General features: G+C 41.2%; 1 protein-coding gene across 10 annotated transcripts in view; it reads right to left on the bottom strand.

The window, feature by feature from the left end:
• MARK3 (microtubule affinity regulating kinase 3) overlaps positions 1–20,683 on the bottom strand; it is a 108,104-nt gene that overhangs the window by 18,274 nt on the left and 69,147 nt on the right. For 7 of the 10 annotated variants that reach the window (XM_060295322.2, XM_030883284.3, XM_060295324.2 and 4 more), the window contains 8 exons: positions 16,272–16,342; positions 12,133–12,189; positions 9,346–9,582; positions 9,067–9,186; positions 8,736–8,835; positions 8,306–8,418; positions 7,591–7,744; positions 1,672–1,889 (listed from right to left, as the gene is read on the bottom strand). In XM_060295322.2, coding sequence (XP_060151305.1) covers positions 1,672–1,889; positions 7,591–7,744; positions 8,306–8,418; positions 8,736–8,835; positions 9,067–9,186; positions 9,346–9,582; positions 12,133–12,189; positions 16,272–16,342 — 1,070 coding nt within the window. The remainder of the gene's footprint in view (positions 1–1,671; positions 1,890–7,590; positions 7,745–8,305; positions 8,419–8,735; positions 8,836–9,066; positions 9,187–9,345; positions 9,583–12,132; positions 12,190–16,271; positions 16,343–20,683) is intronic. The other 3 variants (XM_060295323.2, XM_030883275.3, XM_030883280.3) reach the window with 1 other exon arrangement.

The raw sequence follows: 20,683 nt of genomic DNA, 5'->3' as shown, positions 1-20,683 counted from the left end.
GAGAGGTAGAGGCTGCACAACACTGTGAATGTACTACATGCCACTGAATAGTATGCTTCAAATGGCTAATTATATGTCATGTGAATTTCACATCAATTTGTAAAAAGCTAATACTTTCAAAATTAAAAAGCAAGGAATAAAAGTCACAGGTAGAAACTTTTATCAGATAACAATTTTAAAACAAAGATAAAAGCAGCCACCTTTAATACAACATGAGCAGATCATGTATAGGGAAGCAGAAGACAAGTGGGAGAAAATTATAACAACATACTTCTTTCCTTTATAAATAATCATATATGAGTGGCTAATAATGCTTGCGATATACTTTCAAAAGGGGGGTGGTGCAGATGAATAGAGTGAAGGAATGGAAGTTATGAAGGCAGGGAACAAAGTCTTTTTCTTCTTCTGGTAACTGTCAACAAAAATTGGAGGCTGCATTTAAATTGCAGGGCTATGGAATGACGATCCAATTTTACTGCATTAGGAAGCCAAATAAAAAACCTTTCCACACAGCGTTTACTCTGATAAAGCACAATGTCAAAGGATGGAACACACAAAACCTTCTGGGTTCCTTTCTAAGCCTCTCCCCAAGAAATGGCCAAAGGGAGCAGCACAGATTCCGTGTGGGATCCTCAGTTTGGGGTTTCTTTAGGGTAGAGGAAAGGCTTTGTCACCGCTAACTTGTAGGGAAAAATGTGGTTACAGAATATCCTTAAAATTGTTCATTCTCTGAAAATTCTTTTTAAAAGTACTTCTTGAGTCTTCCGGTTATAAAGTAAGCAAGCCCTGGGGGTGCAACGTGCAGCATGGTGGCCCTAGTGAACAACACTGTCGTGCACGTTGGGAGTTCACATCGCAAGAAAAGGATTCCGTCACTGTGTATGGTGACGGGTGTTAATTAGACTTAGAGATCATTTCACAATAAATACGAACATCAAATCATGAAAAAAATTACTTTTGGAGTGCTAAGAATAATAATCACTATGTTAGGTCAGAGAGAACACATTTCAATTCACAAAGAAGTTGTTGAAACTGAATAGATTCAATTTAACAAATACTACCTACTTCCTAGGGAGATTTTGTTCAGGGCAGGGACTAAGAGACGGATTCGGTTTAGCAGTATAACTTCAGACAATTACCTAACTTTTCTTCAATTACTTCACCTTAACATTTAGCTAAGACATGAAAAAGCACTCAGCATGGTCCCTGGCACATGGTAAGGACTCAGTCAACACTCTGTATCAATAGAGCCCTTTGAGATGCAGGGCAAACACCAAATCCCTGGCAGTCAGAGCTCACAGTGCCCTGTACAGACTCCATCAGGTTGCTGTTTGCCATCACCTGTCTGCACTGTCCCCATTTGGTTTTATTCATTTCCTCTGTTAGATTATGACGTCTTTCCATATCTCAGCACCTGATACAGTCTGAAGTTTAGCAGATGTTTATGGAGTAACTGAAAACAGCCCTTGACATAAAGGATCTGATCACTCATCCAGTGGGATACGGCTCAACAAGAAATACGTGCAACAGAGCAGGTGATCCTTACAGGCTGACACTGTGCCTGGTGGCCCCGCGGGTAGGGCTTTGTAGGCAGATGAACACACAGGAGCACAATGTCTTATCATTTCAATCCTACAACCCTAGCCTGCCCTACAGTCCAACAATACTTACACCAGGGACGGTGGAGCTCTTCTTGCGTTCAGGAATATCTGCCTTGTTGGGATTACTTGCACTCCCAAGCATGGGACTGGCTGGGGCAACTCCCTTTCCTCCAGCAGCACTGCCGCCTGGTTTCCGGGAGGGAACTCCATCTTCTCTGAGGTCGCCGTCTGCAGTGCTGGTCTGACTCCTTTTTGGATACGCCACAACTGAAGGAATAGCTGGTCCAGCTAAAATACAGAGTTCACTTTTAAAAAGTCAGAATATAGTTTTATGTTTTATCCTGTGAAAATGAACACTTTATAAGATGACCCAAGATTTCTATTCATCTAAGAGAATATAAGACAGTAAAAATCTTCTAAGATGCTTCCCATTCATGTATAATGTCTTCCCTATGCAATGAATTCAATTTTATTTTATTTTTTTTAAATTACCTAACCACTTTAAAAATATATATATATTTATTTTTGGCTGTGTTGACTCTTCATTGCTGCACGTGGGCTTTCTCTAGTTGTGGCGAGCAGGGGCTGCTCTTCGTTGCGGTGTGTGGGCTTCTCATTGCGGTGGCTTGTCTTGTTGTGCAGCACGGCCTCTAGGTGCACGGACTTCAGTAGTTGTGGCTCACGAGCTCTGGAGCGCAGGCTCAGTACTTGTGCCGCATGGGCTTAGTTGCTCTGTGGCATGTGGGATCTTCCCAAACCCGTGTCCCCTGCATTGGCAGGCAGATTCTTTTTTGTTGTTTTTTATTCCTTTTTGCAGGCAGATTCTTAACTACTGTACCACCAGGGAAGTCCTGAATTCAATATTAAAATTTCACTTATTAGTCCCTAACATTCTACGTTTTTTTTTTTTTTTTTTGCGGTACGCGGGCCTCTCACCGTTGTGGCCTCTCCCGCCGCAGAGCACAGGCTCCGGACGCGCAGGCTCAGCGGCCATGGCTCACGCGCCCAGCCGCTTCGCGGCATGTGGGATCTTCCCGGACCAGGGCACGAACCCGAGTCCCTTGCATCGGCAGGCGGACTCTCAACCACTGCGCCACCAGGGAAGCCCCATTCTACGTTTTTAAAGTTGTTTTTTTTTTTTTTTAACTAATAAGCTTATATAGTTGTCTTTCTGAAACATGTTTACGGGGTGTTGCTGGACAGATAAATAATCAAACTAACTTGATGCATACACATCATGCAGAATGAACTGGTTCACCTGGTATCTATACATCTGAGTGAATTTCATCCTTTTTGTATAAGAGATGCCGTCACCTTTTGGAAAAGAACAGTACAGATTTACAGGCTCTTTCTTTTGAAGTTTTATCTTGCATCTTTTTTAAAGCACTCATAATCTTCTAGGTAAACAGGAATTTGAGTAGACAAGGAGAGGCAGTATGAGCAAAAGAAAGCATGTTTCTCATGGAAGTGACAGGGAGGACATGGGTGGATGTTCCCGGTCAGACCCCCTCCCAGGGGGAGGATGCCTAGGGACACCCAGGTGGGCAATTAACTGATGTCCTGCAGTAAATCACCTAGAGACTCTGATGACACAGGAGATTCAGAGTTCAAAGAATTATGGAAATGAACGAGATAACTAGTATATTCATTATATATGACGTCCAGTGGTAATCTTAAGGAACAGCACCAAATGCTAATCATTTATGGTAGAAAAGCCTTTATATTTTAGGTCTATTAAAAAATGGATGGGAGGGGGAAGAGGGAAGGGGAGGGAGGGACTGGGAGCTTGGGGTTAGTAGATGCAAACTATTACATATAGAATGGATAAACAACCAGGTCTCATTGTATAGTACAGGGAATTATATTCAATATCCTGAGATAAACCATAATGGAAAAGAATATGAAGACGAATGTATATATGTGTATAACTGAGTCACTCTATTGTATAGTAGAAATTAAGACAACACTGTAAATCAACTATACTTCAACAGAAAAATAAATTATTAAAAAAAAATGGATGGGGTGGGGTACAGAAAAGCTACTTCTAGGACAAAAATCCAAATGGTAAATCTAGGGAATTCCCTGGTGGTCCAGTGGTTAGGACCCTGTGCCTTCACTGCTGAGGGCCCAGGTTCGATCCCTGGTTGGGGAGCTAAGATCCCACAAGCTGCGTGGTGTGGTAAATAAATAAATAATGGTAATTCTATTTGGAACTGAATTAAAAGTAAACAAAGATTTGATTTATGGGAGAACAATCAAGTTCTCAGTTTGGCAATTTTAACATATAAAACAAAGAATCAACCAAGTACAGGGTGATACTACCCTTAATACTTCTTTCCTCTCAATATCATGATACATCTAATGACATTCTGAATCTTTAGGGTTACTACCAATTTGTTCTGAAACATTTATTATTGCTACTTAGAAAATTAAAAGATTTTTTTTCATTTTAGGATCTGAGACTGTGCATGGAACAGCTACTGATGCAAGCCGCTGGCCTCACTCATTCAGACTGCTCCTGTCTTACTTGCACTGTGTGTTATGTGCGTGTGCATTCAGCTCTCCACATTTTAATCACACGTGCAGATTCACGCGATCACCACCAGTCAAGACGAAGAACAGTTCTATCTCAAGGACCTTGTGGGCGACCCTAACACAGCCACAGCCACCTATCTTCCACCTCAAGTCCCTTCCCTAAATCCTGGCAACCGCCAATCTGTTCTCATCTGTGTAATTCCGTCATTTCAAGAATGTTATGTGAATGGAGTCAATGTAACCTTTTGAGATTGTCTCCCCCCACTCAGCATAATTCCCTTGAGATCCATCCAAATTGTTGTATTTATCAATAATTTGTTCCTTTTTTTTTTTTTTTTTTTTTGCGGTACGCAGGCCTCTCACGGCTGTGGCCTCTCCCGTTGCGGAGCACAGGCTCCCGGACGCGCAGGCTCAGCGGCCATGGCTCATGGGCCCAGCCACTCCGCGGCATGTGGGATCTTCCCGGACCGGGGCACGAACCCGCGTCCCCTGCATCGGCAGGCGGACTCTCAACCACTGCGCCACCAGGGAAGCCCAATTTATTCCTTTTTATTGCTGAGTAGTGCTCCGTAGTGTGGATATATCATGCAAAAATGTGATTTTTCTTCTTTTTTTACTTTTGGGCCACACCGCACAGCTTGCAGGATCTTAGTTCCCTGACCAGGGAGTGAACCCGGGCCACGACAGTGAAAGTGCCTAGAGTCCTAATTAACCACTGGACCGCCGGGGAATTCCCCAAAATATGATTTTTTAAAAAATAATTTTTATTTAATTAATTAATTTATATATTTTGTATTTTATTTTAGGCTGCGTTGGGTCTTAGTTGTGGCTCGTGGGATCTTCGTTACAGCATGCAGGATCTTTTGTTGCGGCGTGCGGGCTCCAGAGCACGTTGGCACGCAGGCACAAGCGCACTCTTGTTGAGGCACGTGGGCTCAGTTGTTGTAGCATGCGGGCTTAGCTGCCCTGCAGCATGTGGGATCTTAGTTCCCAGACCAGGGATCAAACCCGAGTCCCCTGCACTGGAAGGCAGATTCTTTACTGCTGGACCACCAGGGAAGTCCCAGTTTCTTTTTTTTATATTTACACCTTTATTCCAATTGGAATCCAACCTTGTAGAAGATGTGAGAAATGGATGCAAATTTATTTTTTTTCCTGATCACTACCAACCTCCCCAATACCAGTGACTGGTTAACAGAACAGTGATCCTTCACTTTCTTTTCTTTTTCTTTTCTTAAATAAAAGAACCCCTTGAAAATCTGATGAAGATCACCCTTCCTAGAAAAAAATGTACATACATACAGGGGGGTTCATACATGGGACCGAAATTAAGAAACACAAATAAAAATTAAGTTACGATTTTACAGAAGCAGGCAGATATAAATCATTGGCATCCAGAGGGAGGGAACAAGAGGAGAGAGGAGATGGGGTGGGAGGGCAAGCTAAGAGTTGGTCTGTCTACAGGCTTGCCTGCCTTCACTTGGTACCAAGTGGATGTGCTTTACTAGATTTCATTATTTGGAACCTATCTCATTTTCAGCACTTAAATGAACAGTGCCAGAGGCATAATCAAATCTTTTTTTTTTGCTGACCACTATCTTCATCCCCAAAGAATGTGGAATTGGGTCAGTGATTTTCTATATACAGAATATCTGGAAATGTTCTTTTGTGAACTTCTTTTTAATATCAGAGGCTCCAAGAAAGAAGGATGATTATTATTATAAAAGCACTACTATAAGAGGTAATGGGCGGGTTAGTGGACACAGCCATAGGACCAGGGGCCAGGAATCCTGGGTCTGTCTCAGGCGTTCCCACTTCTATTTAACCTCAGAAGACCTGGTGAGCTCTCTTGCCCTATTTCCTTATTGCTAATATGGGGGTTTGGTGACCTCTTTTTAGCTCTAAAATTTTCTGAGCTGGGGAAAGGGACATGAGAAAACTCCACCACCAGGTTTCTTCCAGGATCTAGGAACAATTTCCTTTAAACTGGTTGATTTAGAGCAACACGTAGGCATTTTGCTAATTGCTCTGCAGTACACAGAAAACCCCTCCTTGTAAGCAACTAGTATGAACACGAGAGACAGAGACCCAGATCAACACTTGGTTTACAAATGCCACCTGCACAAATCCTGGCATCAGACAGGTTCTGAGCTCTCAGTTACACCCTAGAAAATAGCAGACATACAGACAGTTTACTGACAGGGTCAGTACAATGTGCTGCTTTGGCCCAAACCACATAGAGAGGCAGCAGCAGCAGGGAGAGAAATGGAAACCAAAGTGTCATCACTTTTGGTACAAAACCAAAGCTACAGACACCTGGAATACTCTGTGCAATTCTAAGTGCCACATCTCAAGGTGAAAGAACGGAGGTGGACAAAGTCCAGAGAAGGGAAATGAACTGAACAAAGCGATGAATGGGTGTTCCATGTGAGGATGTATTTTTAAAAGTTAAGACCAGGCCAACATAAATTCGGTTCCTGCATGCTGGAATTAGAGGAAATAATAATATGTGAATAAACACACACCTACTAGAGTCTCTGGATTCCAACAAATGGGGCTGGCTTGAAGGTAGAATAACTGTCAAGTTTGGTAAGCATATCCTTTAGAGTCTTAAGTCTCATGAAATATTCACTTCTATGGTGAAAACTTTTAAGAGTGAGGGTGGTTAGACACAGCAACAGCTAGAGTGTGGCTGAGAAAGACACATGTCAAAAATTTAAACCAATTAAGGCAAAACTGGGATACTATACATTTTCCAGGGCTGTGCTGTCCCATGTGGTAGCCACTGGCTGCACAGGGCTTTATAAATTTAACTGAGACAAAACTGAAAATCGTTTCCACAGTTCAAGTGCTCAACAGTCACATGTGGCTCAGGCTTCTACCCAGCCAGGCCTTACCCAATAAAAGCCTACTGAGGGACTTCCCCGGTGGCACAGTGGTTAAGAATCCGCCTGCCAATGCAGGGGACATGGTTTCCATCCCTGGTCCGGAAAGATCCCACATGCTGCGGAGCAACTAAACCCGTGTGCCATAACTACTGAGCCTGTGCCCTACAGCCTGCGAGCCACAACTACAGAAGCTCGTGCTCCTAGAGCCCGTGCTCCGCAACAAAGAGAAGCCACCGCAATGAGAAGCCCGTGCACCGCAATGAAGAGCAGCCCCCACTCAATGCAACTAGACAAAGCCCGCGTGCAACAACGAAGACCCAACGCAGCCATAAATAAATAAATTAAAAAAAAAAAAAAAAAAAAAGCTTACTGAGTGTACCAAGGAGATCAGAGCCTTGAGATAAATACGCCAGAACCTGCAGGACTGCTTTGAAAGACATGTCAAGAAGGGAAAGCAAGCAAATCCAACCCCAGTAGTCCATATGCAAAAGGATGCTTCCCAGTGTTAGGAGGCCTCTTGGTTAACGGGAGACTGAGAGAACACACTGGAATGGTCCAAAACTTACCGTGGTCACTGTACCGCCTCTGCTTCTGGCTTGAAGAAACACTTCTCTGGACTTTGTGGTGAGGAGACTGGCCAGTACTGTTGTTGAGGTCACTGCTTGGCCTAACCTTAGCAAGTGAAAGATTGCTGCTAGAACTGGAATCACTAGCATCCAGCTAAGAGAAAATGAGAAAAACAGAGCAAACCACAACACGAGCCCAAATGGTTTATTATGAAACTAAACTTACAATACACAAACCTCTCATAAGTAGTTCACTGAGAGAGAAGAATCAGTGTACAAAAATGACAACCCTACCGCAATGGGAGAGGCCACAACAGTGAGAGGCCCGCGTACCGCAAAAAAAAAGAAAAAAGACAACCCTAAACTCAGGCAAAAGTATTTTTCTGACTGCTGGAAAAACTCACACAAGGATAAATATTTATGTTCTTCTTTCCAGGCTTTTTCAAAAAACTTAAAACGGTCTATTTATTTCATCTGATACTTTACATTATTTAAAAACTACTAATGACTATAGGTTAACCTAACGGAAGCCAAATTATTAAAGGTTATCTTAAAGTTAAAACAGCATCTCATAATAGTCATAGGACTTAGATTAGTTATTTGAAGGTAAATTTAAAAATATTATCAAATGTTATACACACTAAAAAAAACTAAGTTTACATGAGCTAATAATTCACAAAAAGGATATTGTAGGTTTTTATCTGATTATTCTTACCTCTGAAGATTTTCTCCCCAACAACAAGTATGTAGCTGTGATTTCATCATATTTCATCTTACTAAGAGATTCTTGAATTTCGTCTTGTGAATATCCCATTCCCACCATAATATCTAAAAGAAGGGTATAATATAGTTTATGTGTTTCGTTTGGTTAAGAAATCATTATGTTACAGGGTAAAATAATTTCCTTTATTTGACCCAAAAGATCACACATTTTCTAACATAAACGGGCAGTTGGCTTATTTCTGAGTTACTGAGTGCTATTACAGGAAATTGCAGATAAGTTCCTAAATATGACAAAACATATAAGCTGATTCATGTAACTTATACTTAACTTCCCATTATCCCCATTTTAGGCATACACATATGAATCAAAACAGAAATATGCTACTTGTACACACACCAACATGCAGGCACAGAATAATTACCTATTCTTTTCTGGTCTGAGATGTCCAGTTCTGGTTCAACAAATGGTTTTAGTTCATCTTCCTCATGCCCTGCATTGATCCACCTGTCCTTCATGATTTGCTGAAAGGTGAACTGTTCATTAGCAGCATAAAATGAAACGTTCTGATAATCACAATACTTAGGAAAGTTTATTTTCAACATTTCATCGATTATGGCTCAAAGGGTAACTTTTAAAAAATGTCTCAATGTTACCCCAGGATAGTATTCAATACGTCATACAAACCAAGCAAAGTTCTAAAAATACTTTAAAGACGCTCCAAAGTTGTTCCTTATTTCCACTTATGAGATTACCTCTAGAGTGCCTCGTTTTATTGGATTTAGCACCAGGAAACGTTTGAGAAGGTTTTCACAGTCTGTGGACATGTAGAAAGGGATTCTGTATTTCCCTCTTAATACTCTCTCTCTCAGTTCCTTTGGGGAGGCAGAGAGGAAAGAAAACTAGTGAGTCAACTTTTAGGTTAAAAAAGAACTCAAAGAACCCCACTGCAACAACATTAACACATTAACTCTTATCATTTTATAAAGTCCTTTTAGCTTTCTGAAGAACGTGGATGCAACCACTTCTTATACCTTTAGGTTCTGTCCATCAAAGGGGAGTGACCCGCTGACTAGAGTGTAAAGAATGACGCCGAGGCTCCACACGTCCACTTCCGGCCCGTCGTATTTCTTGCCCTGGAAGAGCTCTGGGGCTGCATACGGAGGACTGCCACAAAACGTATCCAGTTTACTGCCAACAGTAAATTCATTGCTAAAACCAAAGTCAGCTATTTTAATGTTCATATCAGCATCTAACAATAGATTTTCAGCCTAGAGGGAAAACACCAAGACAAAAATGAAATTTAACCAAAATATAATCAGAACTGTGATAGAATCAGGCATTTCACAAAAGCTTTTTGTAATGATGTAAAGTTAATATATCCTAATGAATAAGAAAACATTCTTTCTAGAGAAAAAAAATAGGAGCTAAATCAGAATTCCTCATTTTTCAGCATTAATAACCAGTAACAGATATGAGGTGTAGTCATCCCTCAGTCTTCTTAGGGGACTGGTTCTAGGACCCCCTGTGGATACCATAATCCATCATCATACAAAACAGTATAGTACAGCCAGCCCTCCTTAGCCACAGATGCAGAACCCGGGGATATGGAGGCCCGACTGTAAAGACTGATTCTAGCACTAATTATGCAGCAAATGTCCACGATCAATAAAATCTTTAAAGAGCTTTTTAAGAATAAGGGGCTTTTAAAAAATAGATACTTGCTTTAGGTGGAGAGCCACATTTCATAAACACTGCTAAGTAAGCTGCATAACGGCTATCATTGAGGAGGGAGCATCCAAAACTTCATTCAAGATAGAGATCACAGTCTTTTCCACTTGTTTCAACAAACATTTACCACGTGGCTATTACACACCAGGTGTTATATTAGTGTCTGGATATATAGACAGACAGGGTCCTGCCCTCAAAAAGCTGACAATTTAGAAAAATAAGCAGCTACACTCTTGGCCCTAACTGCTGTGACAGAGAAGTGGGGAGTCATGGGCCCAGCACTGAAAGGTATGGTACGGCTTCCTAGAGGGGGTGAAACTAAAACCACTGCCTGGAAGATTAGTTGACAGTAGTGGGTGTGTTAACCGGAGGCATTTCAAGCAGAATAAACAGTGTGAAAACCCTGCTGAGACAGAACACGTTTTCCTCAAGAAACTGAAAGGCAGTGTGTGGTAGAGAGATGCAGAGAGACACAGCTGGGGATGTGGCCATGTCTGAATTACAAAGGGCCAGCCAAGTGACTTGTAGTCAAGAAGTTTGGGTTTGTAACCTAAGGGCAACAGGAAGCCACTGAAAAAGTCATTCAAGCGGGAAACGACAATCCGTGGGCCTCTCACTGTTGTGGCCTCTCCCGTCGCGGAGCACAGGCTCCGGACGCGCAGGCTCAGCGGCCATGGCTCACGGGCCCAGCCGCTCCGCGGCATGTGGCATCTTCCTGGACCGGGGCACGAACCCGCGTCCCCTACATCGGCAGGCGGACTCTCAACCACTGAGCCACCAGGGAAGCCCAGGAAATGACAATCTTATTTGTGTTTTTAAAGGACCATTCTGGTTACAATGTAGGAAACAGACATGGAAGAAAGAGGCAAAATTGGAAGCAGGGAAGACCAGGCAAGAGGCTAGTGTAGTAATCAGGTACGAGATATGCTGGTGGTCTGGACTAGGAGAGTGTGAGTGGGGACAGAAAAGAGTGAGCTCAAGTGATACTCAGGAAACAGCAGCAAAAAGACCTGGGGTCTGAGTGGACGGCAGAGTAAAGGAGAGAGAGGCACCTGAAGGACAGTCACCACAATGAGAAATAAAAATTCAAGTTTAGGAAGGAAGAGTTTAGGTGTTGAACTTGCTGAACCCGAGCTACCTGAGGGATGCTGACGTGAAGGTGTCCTTTTGTCAGCTGGACACTAAATCCTAGCAGAGAGCTCTGGCTGCAGGAATGGATCTGGGGGTCATCAACATATAGGTGGCCACTGCAGCTACTGGAGTGGATGTGAATGCAGCAAGGGTGGGTGAACAGAGAACAAGCAAACTGATAACAGTTATGTGAGGGGAGAGAATAAGTAAATATCAAGTTAAGAGAGAATCTAAACAATGTTTAGAGAAATACAGCTGTGAAGGTGAAGAGGAAAAAAAGGGTGTACCAGGAAGGGGGATCGGGGTGGGGAGGTTTTTTGGTAAAAGAGGGTATAAACTTGAGCATGTTTTTATACATGCTGCTAGTGACACGCCAGCAGAGAGAGAGAGGGCAGATGAAGAAGGGAGAGATGGGAGGAAACAGAGTGAAGCACCCCCTGGAGGGACACAGGACCCAGAACACAGAGGGAGGGACAGCAGAGGCACCCCGCTGTCCTGTAACAAGAGGGAAATCCTGAAAGGTTAAGGGTGGATGCAGGTGCAGCTGGGAAAGGAGTCTCCGCCTGGTGTTTCTATTTTCTCTGTGAAATAGGAAACCTTACCCTATGCCAGGAGTGTGGGCAGAGGTGGAGAACCGTGAAGTAGGTCTCATTTAAATAACGCTGCTGTTAACAGGAGAGAATGCTGACTAGAAAAACAGAAAAGGATGCCAGGCAGCACTGAGGACACTGTCCAGGTGAGAGCGTGCATTTCTGGAGGCCCCCATCTGTTTGGTGGTAGGATGATTTTTCTCCAGAGACCAACTATGAGCTGCCTTAACTGAAATGTAAAATATATCTTAGGATTTTTTTTTTTAATTTAATAACACAGTCTAATCTATGCCTCCTTTGTGTCATGAGCACTGGGAGAACTGAGCACACACAAGGAAAGTGTACAACAGTAAGGGCATTATGACTCACCTTGAGGTCTCTGTGGACGATCCGCTTTTGGTGGCAGTACTGGACTGCAGACACTATCTGGACAGGAGAGATGCAAGGTTATTAGTCATCGCTGGTGCAGACTACTCAGTGAGCACTCACTTCAATGTCTGTGTGGATCTCTAAATATAATTTTCTCATGCTGTGGACTTTTCAATTTGGAGAGATTGAGAGTGAGTGCAAGAAGAGCTAAGTGAGGCTGTTCTTCTGTTCTTTCTAATTTTAACTAGAAAGTCTCTTCTTGAGCCCTGCCCCGAATCAGAAGGCTCTGGTGCAACTTCTGCATGCCCACGTTGTCAACTCAAAACCAAGCCGGCAGTTACGGACTATCCGCGCTGGGTGTTTATCCAGGTTGGTTCTCCCCAGCCAGTCCCTACAACACTCTCTTCCTTTTGGCTAATGCAGGTTCAAGAACAGCAAAAATGACTTCACTTCTCTGAGGACCAGTTTCCTCTTCCTTAAAATGGAAGGATGAATGTTGTAGTGTATGTGAACTACAAACTATGGAAACTATTATGTGCTTTATCAGTAAGAATCCCTCCTACTCTCAGCAAATGATATGCTTTCATTTAGTCAACTTTTGATTACTCCTGGGATTAGCGCTGTTATTATTATTTTTTTGGCTGCGCTGTGCAGCTTGTGGGATCTTAGTTCCCCAAGCAGGGACTGAATCTGGGCCCTCGGCAGTGAAAGTGCAGAGTCCCAAACACTGGACTGCCAGGGAATTCCCTGATTGGCACTGTTAAGTAACTGCTCTACTGAAATTTCACACTTACTAGCAATTTTTAAGTCTCCTTGTCTAATTATAAAACTTTTATATCCTTATTATAAAAACTTTAGGAAATACAGAAAAGTACATACAAGAATATGCTTTTATAACCAGCAAATAGAGATGACATCTGTTATTCTGGTGTATTCGCCTCTAGTCTCTACTTTGGTATTACATATGTGTATTTAAATATATATGATTACACATCTACAAAACTGGTGTTATAATGAAAATACTGCTTGTTTCTCCAAATCATCATCAACTTTGTTGTAAGCAACATGCATGTAACTGCACTGGACACAAAAACTCAGAGAGGGCTGTTCTATTGGTTGCCATTTTGGTTCAGAATAAGCAGCAAGGATAAGCTGGGCTGGGGTTAGGGTGGGAATGATGCCAAAATCAAGGCTTCACTAAGCAGCTTCATACTTTATGAAGTGCATATGCAGAAGACCAGCCCACTCATAATCAACTAAAGGTACACAGATGCCAATGCCAAAATATCAGTTTTAAGAGCATCTGTTAACAATTACGCCGTTCTATATTGTCAGCATGAAAATTGGGGAAGTGAAATAGCGATAGATTTGTTTCCCTCAAAGTAACAGGTTTATTGCCTAGGAAGGACATAGGTAAATTTTATCTTACTTCTGCCTGATCAAATTTTCCCTGTTCCCCCCAACCCAGCCCCCATACTGAGATTTCTCTCATAGGTTATTTTCAAATTCTGCTTCCGAACCAGATTTGACAATGTCCTACCCTTTCTCAAAGAGCATTTCTCTTCTTTTACCTCCAAACAGCTCAAAGCTAACCTGATGCCACAATAACCTGAAAGTACTCAACTTTCAATTATTGCTTTTTTGCTTTCTGCTTTTAAGGTAAAAGCAGTTATTTCCAAAGAAGGCTGACAACCCAGATGTTTCCCAGGTGAAATAATGCACGCCTAATTCACTTCCAGCAACACATGAAATAACAGAGGCAGCAAGACCAGCAACCCACCCAGAAAGAGCTGAGGAAAGAAGACGGAGCCAGGAATCTCTTCTCTCTCTTTGAAAAGAATGAGAGCTCAGCCAGCATAAATTAAAACAGCATAAACAGTAACAAGGATGAGAGTGGGGAAGGAAATTGGAAGAGGGAAAGCCATCTGCTGATGAATATGGAAAGGAGGGCCTATTTTTGACAGAAAACAGATCAAGCATAGTGTACTCTTGTGTGTGGCATACCTTTCTCTTTGTAATAAATAGGAAAACTTTTTATTTCATCAAATAACGACATAAACTTTCGGAAGGCATGGCAATTAGAAACAGAGAAAAGTGGAAGCACCAATATGCCTGATCCTTCCAGGTTTAGTAAGTAGACTTAAGGAAATACTATGGCAGGAGAAAAGATTACATTAATTGTAAGCACTGTAAATCAAGCCAGCAATTGTACAAGTACATAAACTCTCTTTCCTGGACCAACTAACAGGTCCCTCAAATAATGCTTCAGAATTTCTGCAGGAAATTAAGAAGATGTGTGATAAATGTCCAAGTATCCCTCACAAGTCAGACCCCCACCTGGGGGATGGGCGGAGATGGAAGAAGAGAGGACAGGTCTAAGCACTGAACTGCTTCCCTGGAGAAAGTCCAGGCTCAAACCTGCTGCTGCCGGCTGGCAAGGGCCTTTTCCTCACAGTCAATAAATCATATTTGCATAAACATTTGCAAGTCAGATAGCTTCATCCGAGTGGGAAGGAATTTCAGTTTTATGAAGCAAAAAAATCTTGACTTTTAGGTGGCCAATTTATAAAAATTAAGAGTACAGTTATGGAAAGGGCCAAACAGACTTGTTTTGTAATAAAGAGAAATTTGAGCTTCCTTCCGTAGACCACAGGATAAAATGATATCAGAACTGGAAAGGATTTCAGAATTAATCAAGTATAATTTCCTCTTTTTATAGCTAGAAAAACTGAGGATCAGAGAATTTAAATGATGGCCAAAGTCAATTTCAACTTTGATATTTAACAGGCTTTAATTCAAAGTACCACTGGTACTTTTAAATCAAATTAAATTTAAGCAACAGCAAAAGTTAAGAAATTTATTTGTAAGTCCTTAACTGTAAACACTAGACTAAGCAAATCAAAAGAGGCAACTGTTAAGAGAAATCTTGAAAATTGGTTAAACTTGCCTTTCTAAATACTGTGAAACCCTTAAAGACTCCTATCTGTACTTCTACCTTAACAACCTTAAATGTTAATAAAACAAACATTTAAAGGTTCTGAGAGAAATGAGGCTATACTGCCATTTAAATACAGAACTTAAAACTATGGGAGGACAGCGTTAATTTAGAAGAAATAAAGTACCTGCTCCTTCCTTTATCTAAATAAGGGGTGGGTAAATTATGGTCTGTAGGCTCAATCTGGCCCACCACTTGTTTTTGCAAATAAAGTATCATTGGGACACAATCATATGAGTGTATTTATTCACATATTGTCTAAGCTGCTTCTGTGCTACTACAGCAGAGTTAAATAGCTGCAACAGACTGTATGGCCTACAAAGCCTAAAATATTTACTATCTGGCACTTTACAGAAAGAGTTTGCTGATTCCTAATCTAAGTAAGACCACATCATAATGATTAAGAATTTTAGACCTGTCTCTGACTCAGTGGTAGGTTTCCTACTTGCCAGTCATCAAATTTTGGGCAAATTATTTAGTCTTCCTGTGCCTCAGTTTCCTTATCTTTAGCAAATGGGCATAATACTCTTTACTCACAAGGCTGCTCCAAGATTTACATTAATGTAGGTAAAACACTTATCCCAATATTTAGCAGGTAATGATCAATCAATAAATAGTAATTGTTATTAGAGAGTTAAGTCACCTTTACGCTTAAAACCTATTTATTAAAATGAGTGTCTCTTTAAGGCCATGTGGTAAAGCAAGCAAAAAGGTAAGCCATTAATTCACAGGTTAAGTTCTGTTTGGTTTTGGCTTATATAAGACAAAACTAATAATGAATTGTGCCACTTCTTGCTAAAACTTGGGGATGGTTTTCTTTAATGCAATCTCAAGTGTTTGCAAGGCTCTTGTTTTTTAAGGCTCAACTGTCAAAAAACTAAGGCTAAGAGTGGGACTAAAAAAACCCACAAGAGTGGGACTAAAATTTCAATTACAAAGCTAGAACTAGAACCCATGGTTGCCTCTAGCACAGTGCCTTAGGCATGAAAGCACTTAATAAATTTTTGTTGTGTTGAACTGAATGGCCAAACCCTGATCCATTCTATGGGCCTTATGACATTTATAGAGACAAACACTTGTTTGCTTTAGGGTTTAAGCAAGAAAACATATTAAATCAATAAATTAAAGGTGCAGCAATCCATACCTGTCTAAATTTAGCTCTTGCTTCTTTTTCCTTCATTCTTCCATGTGCAACCAAATAGTCAAAGACTTCACCTATAATTGAGAGAAATAAAAAAGTAAGCAGAAGTCCTACTTCTGAGCATTAACTTTCCCATAAACTGAAAATGTTTCACTTTTAGCGATGCTCTAATTTTAATTTTTTAAATTTTATTTATTTATTTTGCGGTACGCAGGCCTCTCACTGTTGTGGCCTCTCCTGCTGGAGAGGCCAGAGCACAGGCTCCGGACGCGCAGGCTCAGCAACCACAGCTCACGGGCCCAGCCGCTCCACGGCATGTGGGATCTTCCCAGACCGGGGCATGAACCCGTGTCCCCTGCATCGGCAGGCGGACTCTCAACCACTGAGCCACCAGGGAAGCCCGCTCTAATTTTAATTTTTAAAATATAGGTATGAAGATAAACAGAAATATGTGGAATCTGAACTAACTTAGCCTTAACGATAGGCAAAGTTTATAGATAAAATCTTTTAAGCTAAAGATAAGCCTTAACATTAAATTCTCATGTTTAAATTATAAAACTTTTATTTTAAAGGTTATGTTTCCAGTATGCTTTAATAAAAACTTGGCAATGAAAAGTGAAAGTTAAAATGGTTAAGTGATTTGTGTTAAAAGATGTCTTCACTATAGGACCATGACAAAAAAGCATTTCCTGAATATACTCATTCATTCAACAAATAATTATTGAGTGTCTACTAACTGCTGAGAACCGTTCTAGGCTCTGGGGAAACATAGCAGTGAACAAAGCAAAGTCCTTTTCCTCATGGAGTTTACACTCTAGGAGGGGGTAGACAGATAATAAACAAATGAATATACAGTATAGAAGATGATAAAAAGTACTGTGGAGAAAAGTCAGGGGAAAGAAACAGGAAGTGTGTTTGTGTGTGTAAGCATTGTGCTGACTACTGTGAGGGAGTGGACACTAGTTATCTGGGAGAAAGATTCTAGACAGAGACAAGAGCAAGGAGGCCACGAGGCTGGAGAAGCGTGAACAAGGGAAAAGGGAGGTAGTGAACGAGCACAGAGATGATAGGAGAAGCGAGAACAAGAAGAGTCCTGTGGGTGCTGTTCTAAGTGAGAGGAGAAGCAGAGGAGCATATGAAATGACTGGCTTCTGGCTGCTAGAGGGAGAAGAGGGTTAGGGCTGAGGAAGGGACCGGGAAACCGAGTGGGACGAGCGCAATATTCAGGACAAGAGAGAGGGTGGCCGGGCCTAGAGTGGGAAATGGCAGTGGTGCTGACAAGTGCGGAGATTCAGGACACAGTGCAAAGGAAAAGCCAATAGAACTCACTGGTGGACGTCTAGGTGGTAGTTTACACAGTATTAATTCCTCAGGGAAGAGAAGTGACATTTCAAGGAACCTATCAGTACTGCCAACTGCTTATCAATTTGGAGTAAAGAAACACCTCTGAAATCAACAAAGAGTACTAATTTAGCAAACTGGATATAAAATGTGTTTGGGAAAAAAATCACATTTACTTCATACAAATAAAGAATATTTCCATCAGCTTAGTGACAACAGTTAACTAAAATATTTTGATACTTAAAAAACGCTTAGTTTCAGGACTTAAATATTGTTGAGGAAAAGGTTATTCTGAACTGTACATTAATATCTCTGACTTAAACTTTTAGCCCTAACTTTGAATAAATTTTAAAATAATAAATGGGTATAAATATTTTCAAGTTATCACTGACTGCCTAATGATCTTTTAAAAGGAATTACCTATTGTTAATTTACACTACACAATTCATTTAACTGTGATGAATTATAAAATTAAATGTCAGCTCAGTAAAATGTCAGTATTTTCTATGAGAATGACCTTTCTATTTGCAGAATAATATACTATATCAAAACAAGTGGTTAAAAAGTGAAAACAAAGATGCGTGCATAACATATGGAACAGTTTTGACTTTTTAGAAAAACGTAATGGATTAAACCCAGTAGTTGTAGAGTCACACAGATAAAGTCAAAGTCTGTCAATATAATTTGAAGATATTTTAAAATTCAAATGCAATATAAACCTGTTAAGAGATTTTGGAACCATACACTCACAGTCACTAAGTTATAAACCAGAAATACAACCCAGATCTCTTATTTTTCCCCTTATTAAAAATGCATTTAACACTCAGATTAAGCAGCTGAATTGAAAACCTCTCAAGGCTATTATTTATTAGGAGAAAAAATTGCAAACAGTGGCTCTCCCTGCCCAGGTCACGGCCCATGTGGTTGATGAAAGGACACTGGACAGGACAGTTCAGAAAGCCGTTGGTTTTAGTTCAGGTCCTGCCACTATAACCAGTGATGAAACCACTGGCATAGAAAAACCATTCAGAGCTTTAGCTTCATCTGTAAAAATTAGGCAATTGCCCTGGATGACTTCTAAGATTCCTTCCAATTCTAAAATTCCATGATTGTACCAAATTGAAAAATACGAGGCTGGAGAGGAGTAGGTAACCATTTTTTAAAAAATTTTATTTATTTATTTAGGCTGCGTAGGGTCTTAGTTGCGGCATGCGGGCTTCTTGGTTGTGGCATGCAGACTCTTAGTTGTGGCATGTGAACTCTCAGCTGCGGCATGCATGTGGGATCTAGTTCCCCGACCAGGGATGGAACCTGGGCCCCCTGCATTGGGAGCACGGAGTCTTACCCACTGGACCACCAGGGAAGTCCCTAGGTAGCCAATTTAATGAAACGTTTGTTGTTCAAAATGGCAAACGTATCAACAATAAAACAGCTGCCCTGGAGATGGTGCTTTGTTGAGCTGATTAAAACAAATGGCCCAAGCCAATAAACCACCACCACCACCAATCAGTGCTGTTATAATGCTGAGCGACGGCACCGAGCCCTCAAAGGAGGGCTGTGCTCCCATGCCCAGTAAGAAGCTCAGAGACATGTAACTTATGAGGTCACACTGCCAATGACAGGCACTGGCTGGATCGACTCCATGTCTGTCTTTTCTGGAGTCCATCCTCATCCTGGATGGACACTTCTCAGATTCTCAGATGTTTCTGACTTCTCCTACACAGAGCAATCTCTAGGACCTGGTACCTAAAAGAGATGGGAACGGAAAGCCGTGACTGACTGACCAATCAGTAGAGGCTATATGGTGTCGGAAGGCTGGGCTCCAGGCCTGGCAACATGACCACAGTGAGATTTCCCAGCCTCCAATTCCTCAAGGGTAAAAGCCCATCGCTCACTGCTTGGCCACATCACCGAGGCATTGTGAAAGTCAAAGGAGACCAGGTAAGAGAAAAAAGCACTTGTACACTGCAGTGGCTACACAGATGAAAAGATTATGAACCGTAAGATGAGTAGATAGCATTCAAACTCCGTATAGACTTATGGTTCTACAATTAACCTTCAGCTCTTCCTACTGCTCAACTGCGAAAATCCCAACTAAATTCTCAAACCACACATTTAAAAGATGAAGCACACAACTAATTATGAATTAGAAGTATGAAAAAGTGGTGCCAGGGGTGTGCCTGCTCTGCCCACAACAGGTTTACAATCTTTTATTTAATGGTTAACTCACCACAGTGAGGCTGAGATTCAACTTTCTGTCTCCAGGTTCTGCATCCTGGATCAAAGTGCTAACAAAACAAAACTCTACTATAATCAAAACAATTTAATCTATACTGTAGAGTTAAATAGAGTATGTCTCCAGTAGTTTATAATTTCATTAATTCAGTTCAATTCTTATTTGCTGAGTATCTGCTATGTGCCAGGCACTATGCTAGAGACAGGGAACATACAAAGACAAACAAGAAAGCTTCTGCCTTTCACAAACAATGAAAACTCACACACAGTCCAAAAACTACAAGCATAGCCCAACAATAACCCTAAAATAAAAATCTTTGTAAAAGATAACAGCGATATACATTCATTTCATAAAACTGTCTACATGTATACAACCTTATAGGCAAATAATTACCAGTCCTTAATCTTTATTTTAGGGAAGTCTAACCATAAACACGGTGAACACCATTTCTGGCCTTGGGAAATGACGGACACCAATGACAAAAATCTGATAAAGACATCCATCCAACATGCAGTACACATTTATTTCAAATAGGCTAATGCACTGACAGTTTTGAAAATTCAAGTACTGGAACAAACAAAATGTGCTATATACACACAATGGAATATTATTCAACCTTGATAAGGAAAGAAATTCTGACACAGGCTACTAAATGGATGAACCTTAAGGACATTACGCTAAGTGAAACAGGAAGTCACAAAAGGACAAATATTGTATGATCCCACTCATATGAGGTCCCTAGAGTAGTCAAATTCATACAGAAAGAAAGCAGAATGGTGGTTGCCAGGGGCTGGGTGGAGGGAGGATGGGGAGTTACTGTTTAATAGAGACAGAGTTT

The sequence above is a fragment of the Globicephala melas genome, chromosome 2, assembly GCF_963455315.2.
Source record: "Globicephala melas chromosome 2, mGloMel1.2, whole genome shotgun sequence".
Taxonomy (NCBI): Eukaryota; Metazoa; Chordata; class Mammalia; order Artiodactyla; family Delphinidae; genus Globicephala; species Globicephala melas.
The sequence above is the reverse complement of the archived record's forward strand: the minus strand, read 5'-3'. Positions and strand labels throughout refer to the sequence as shown.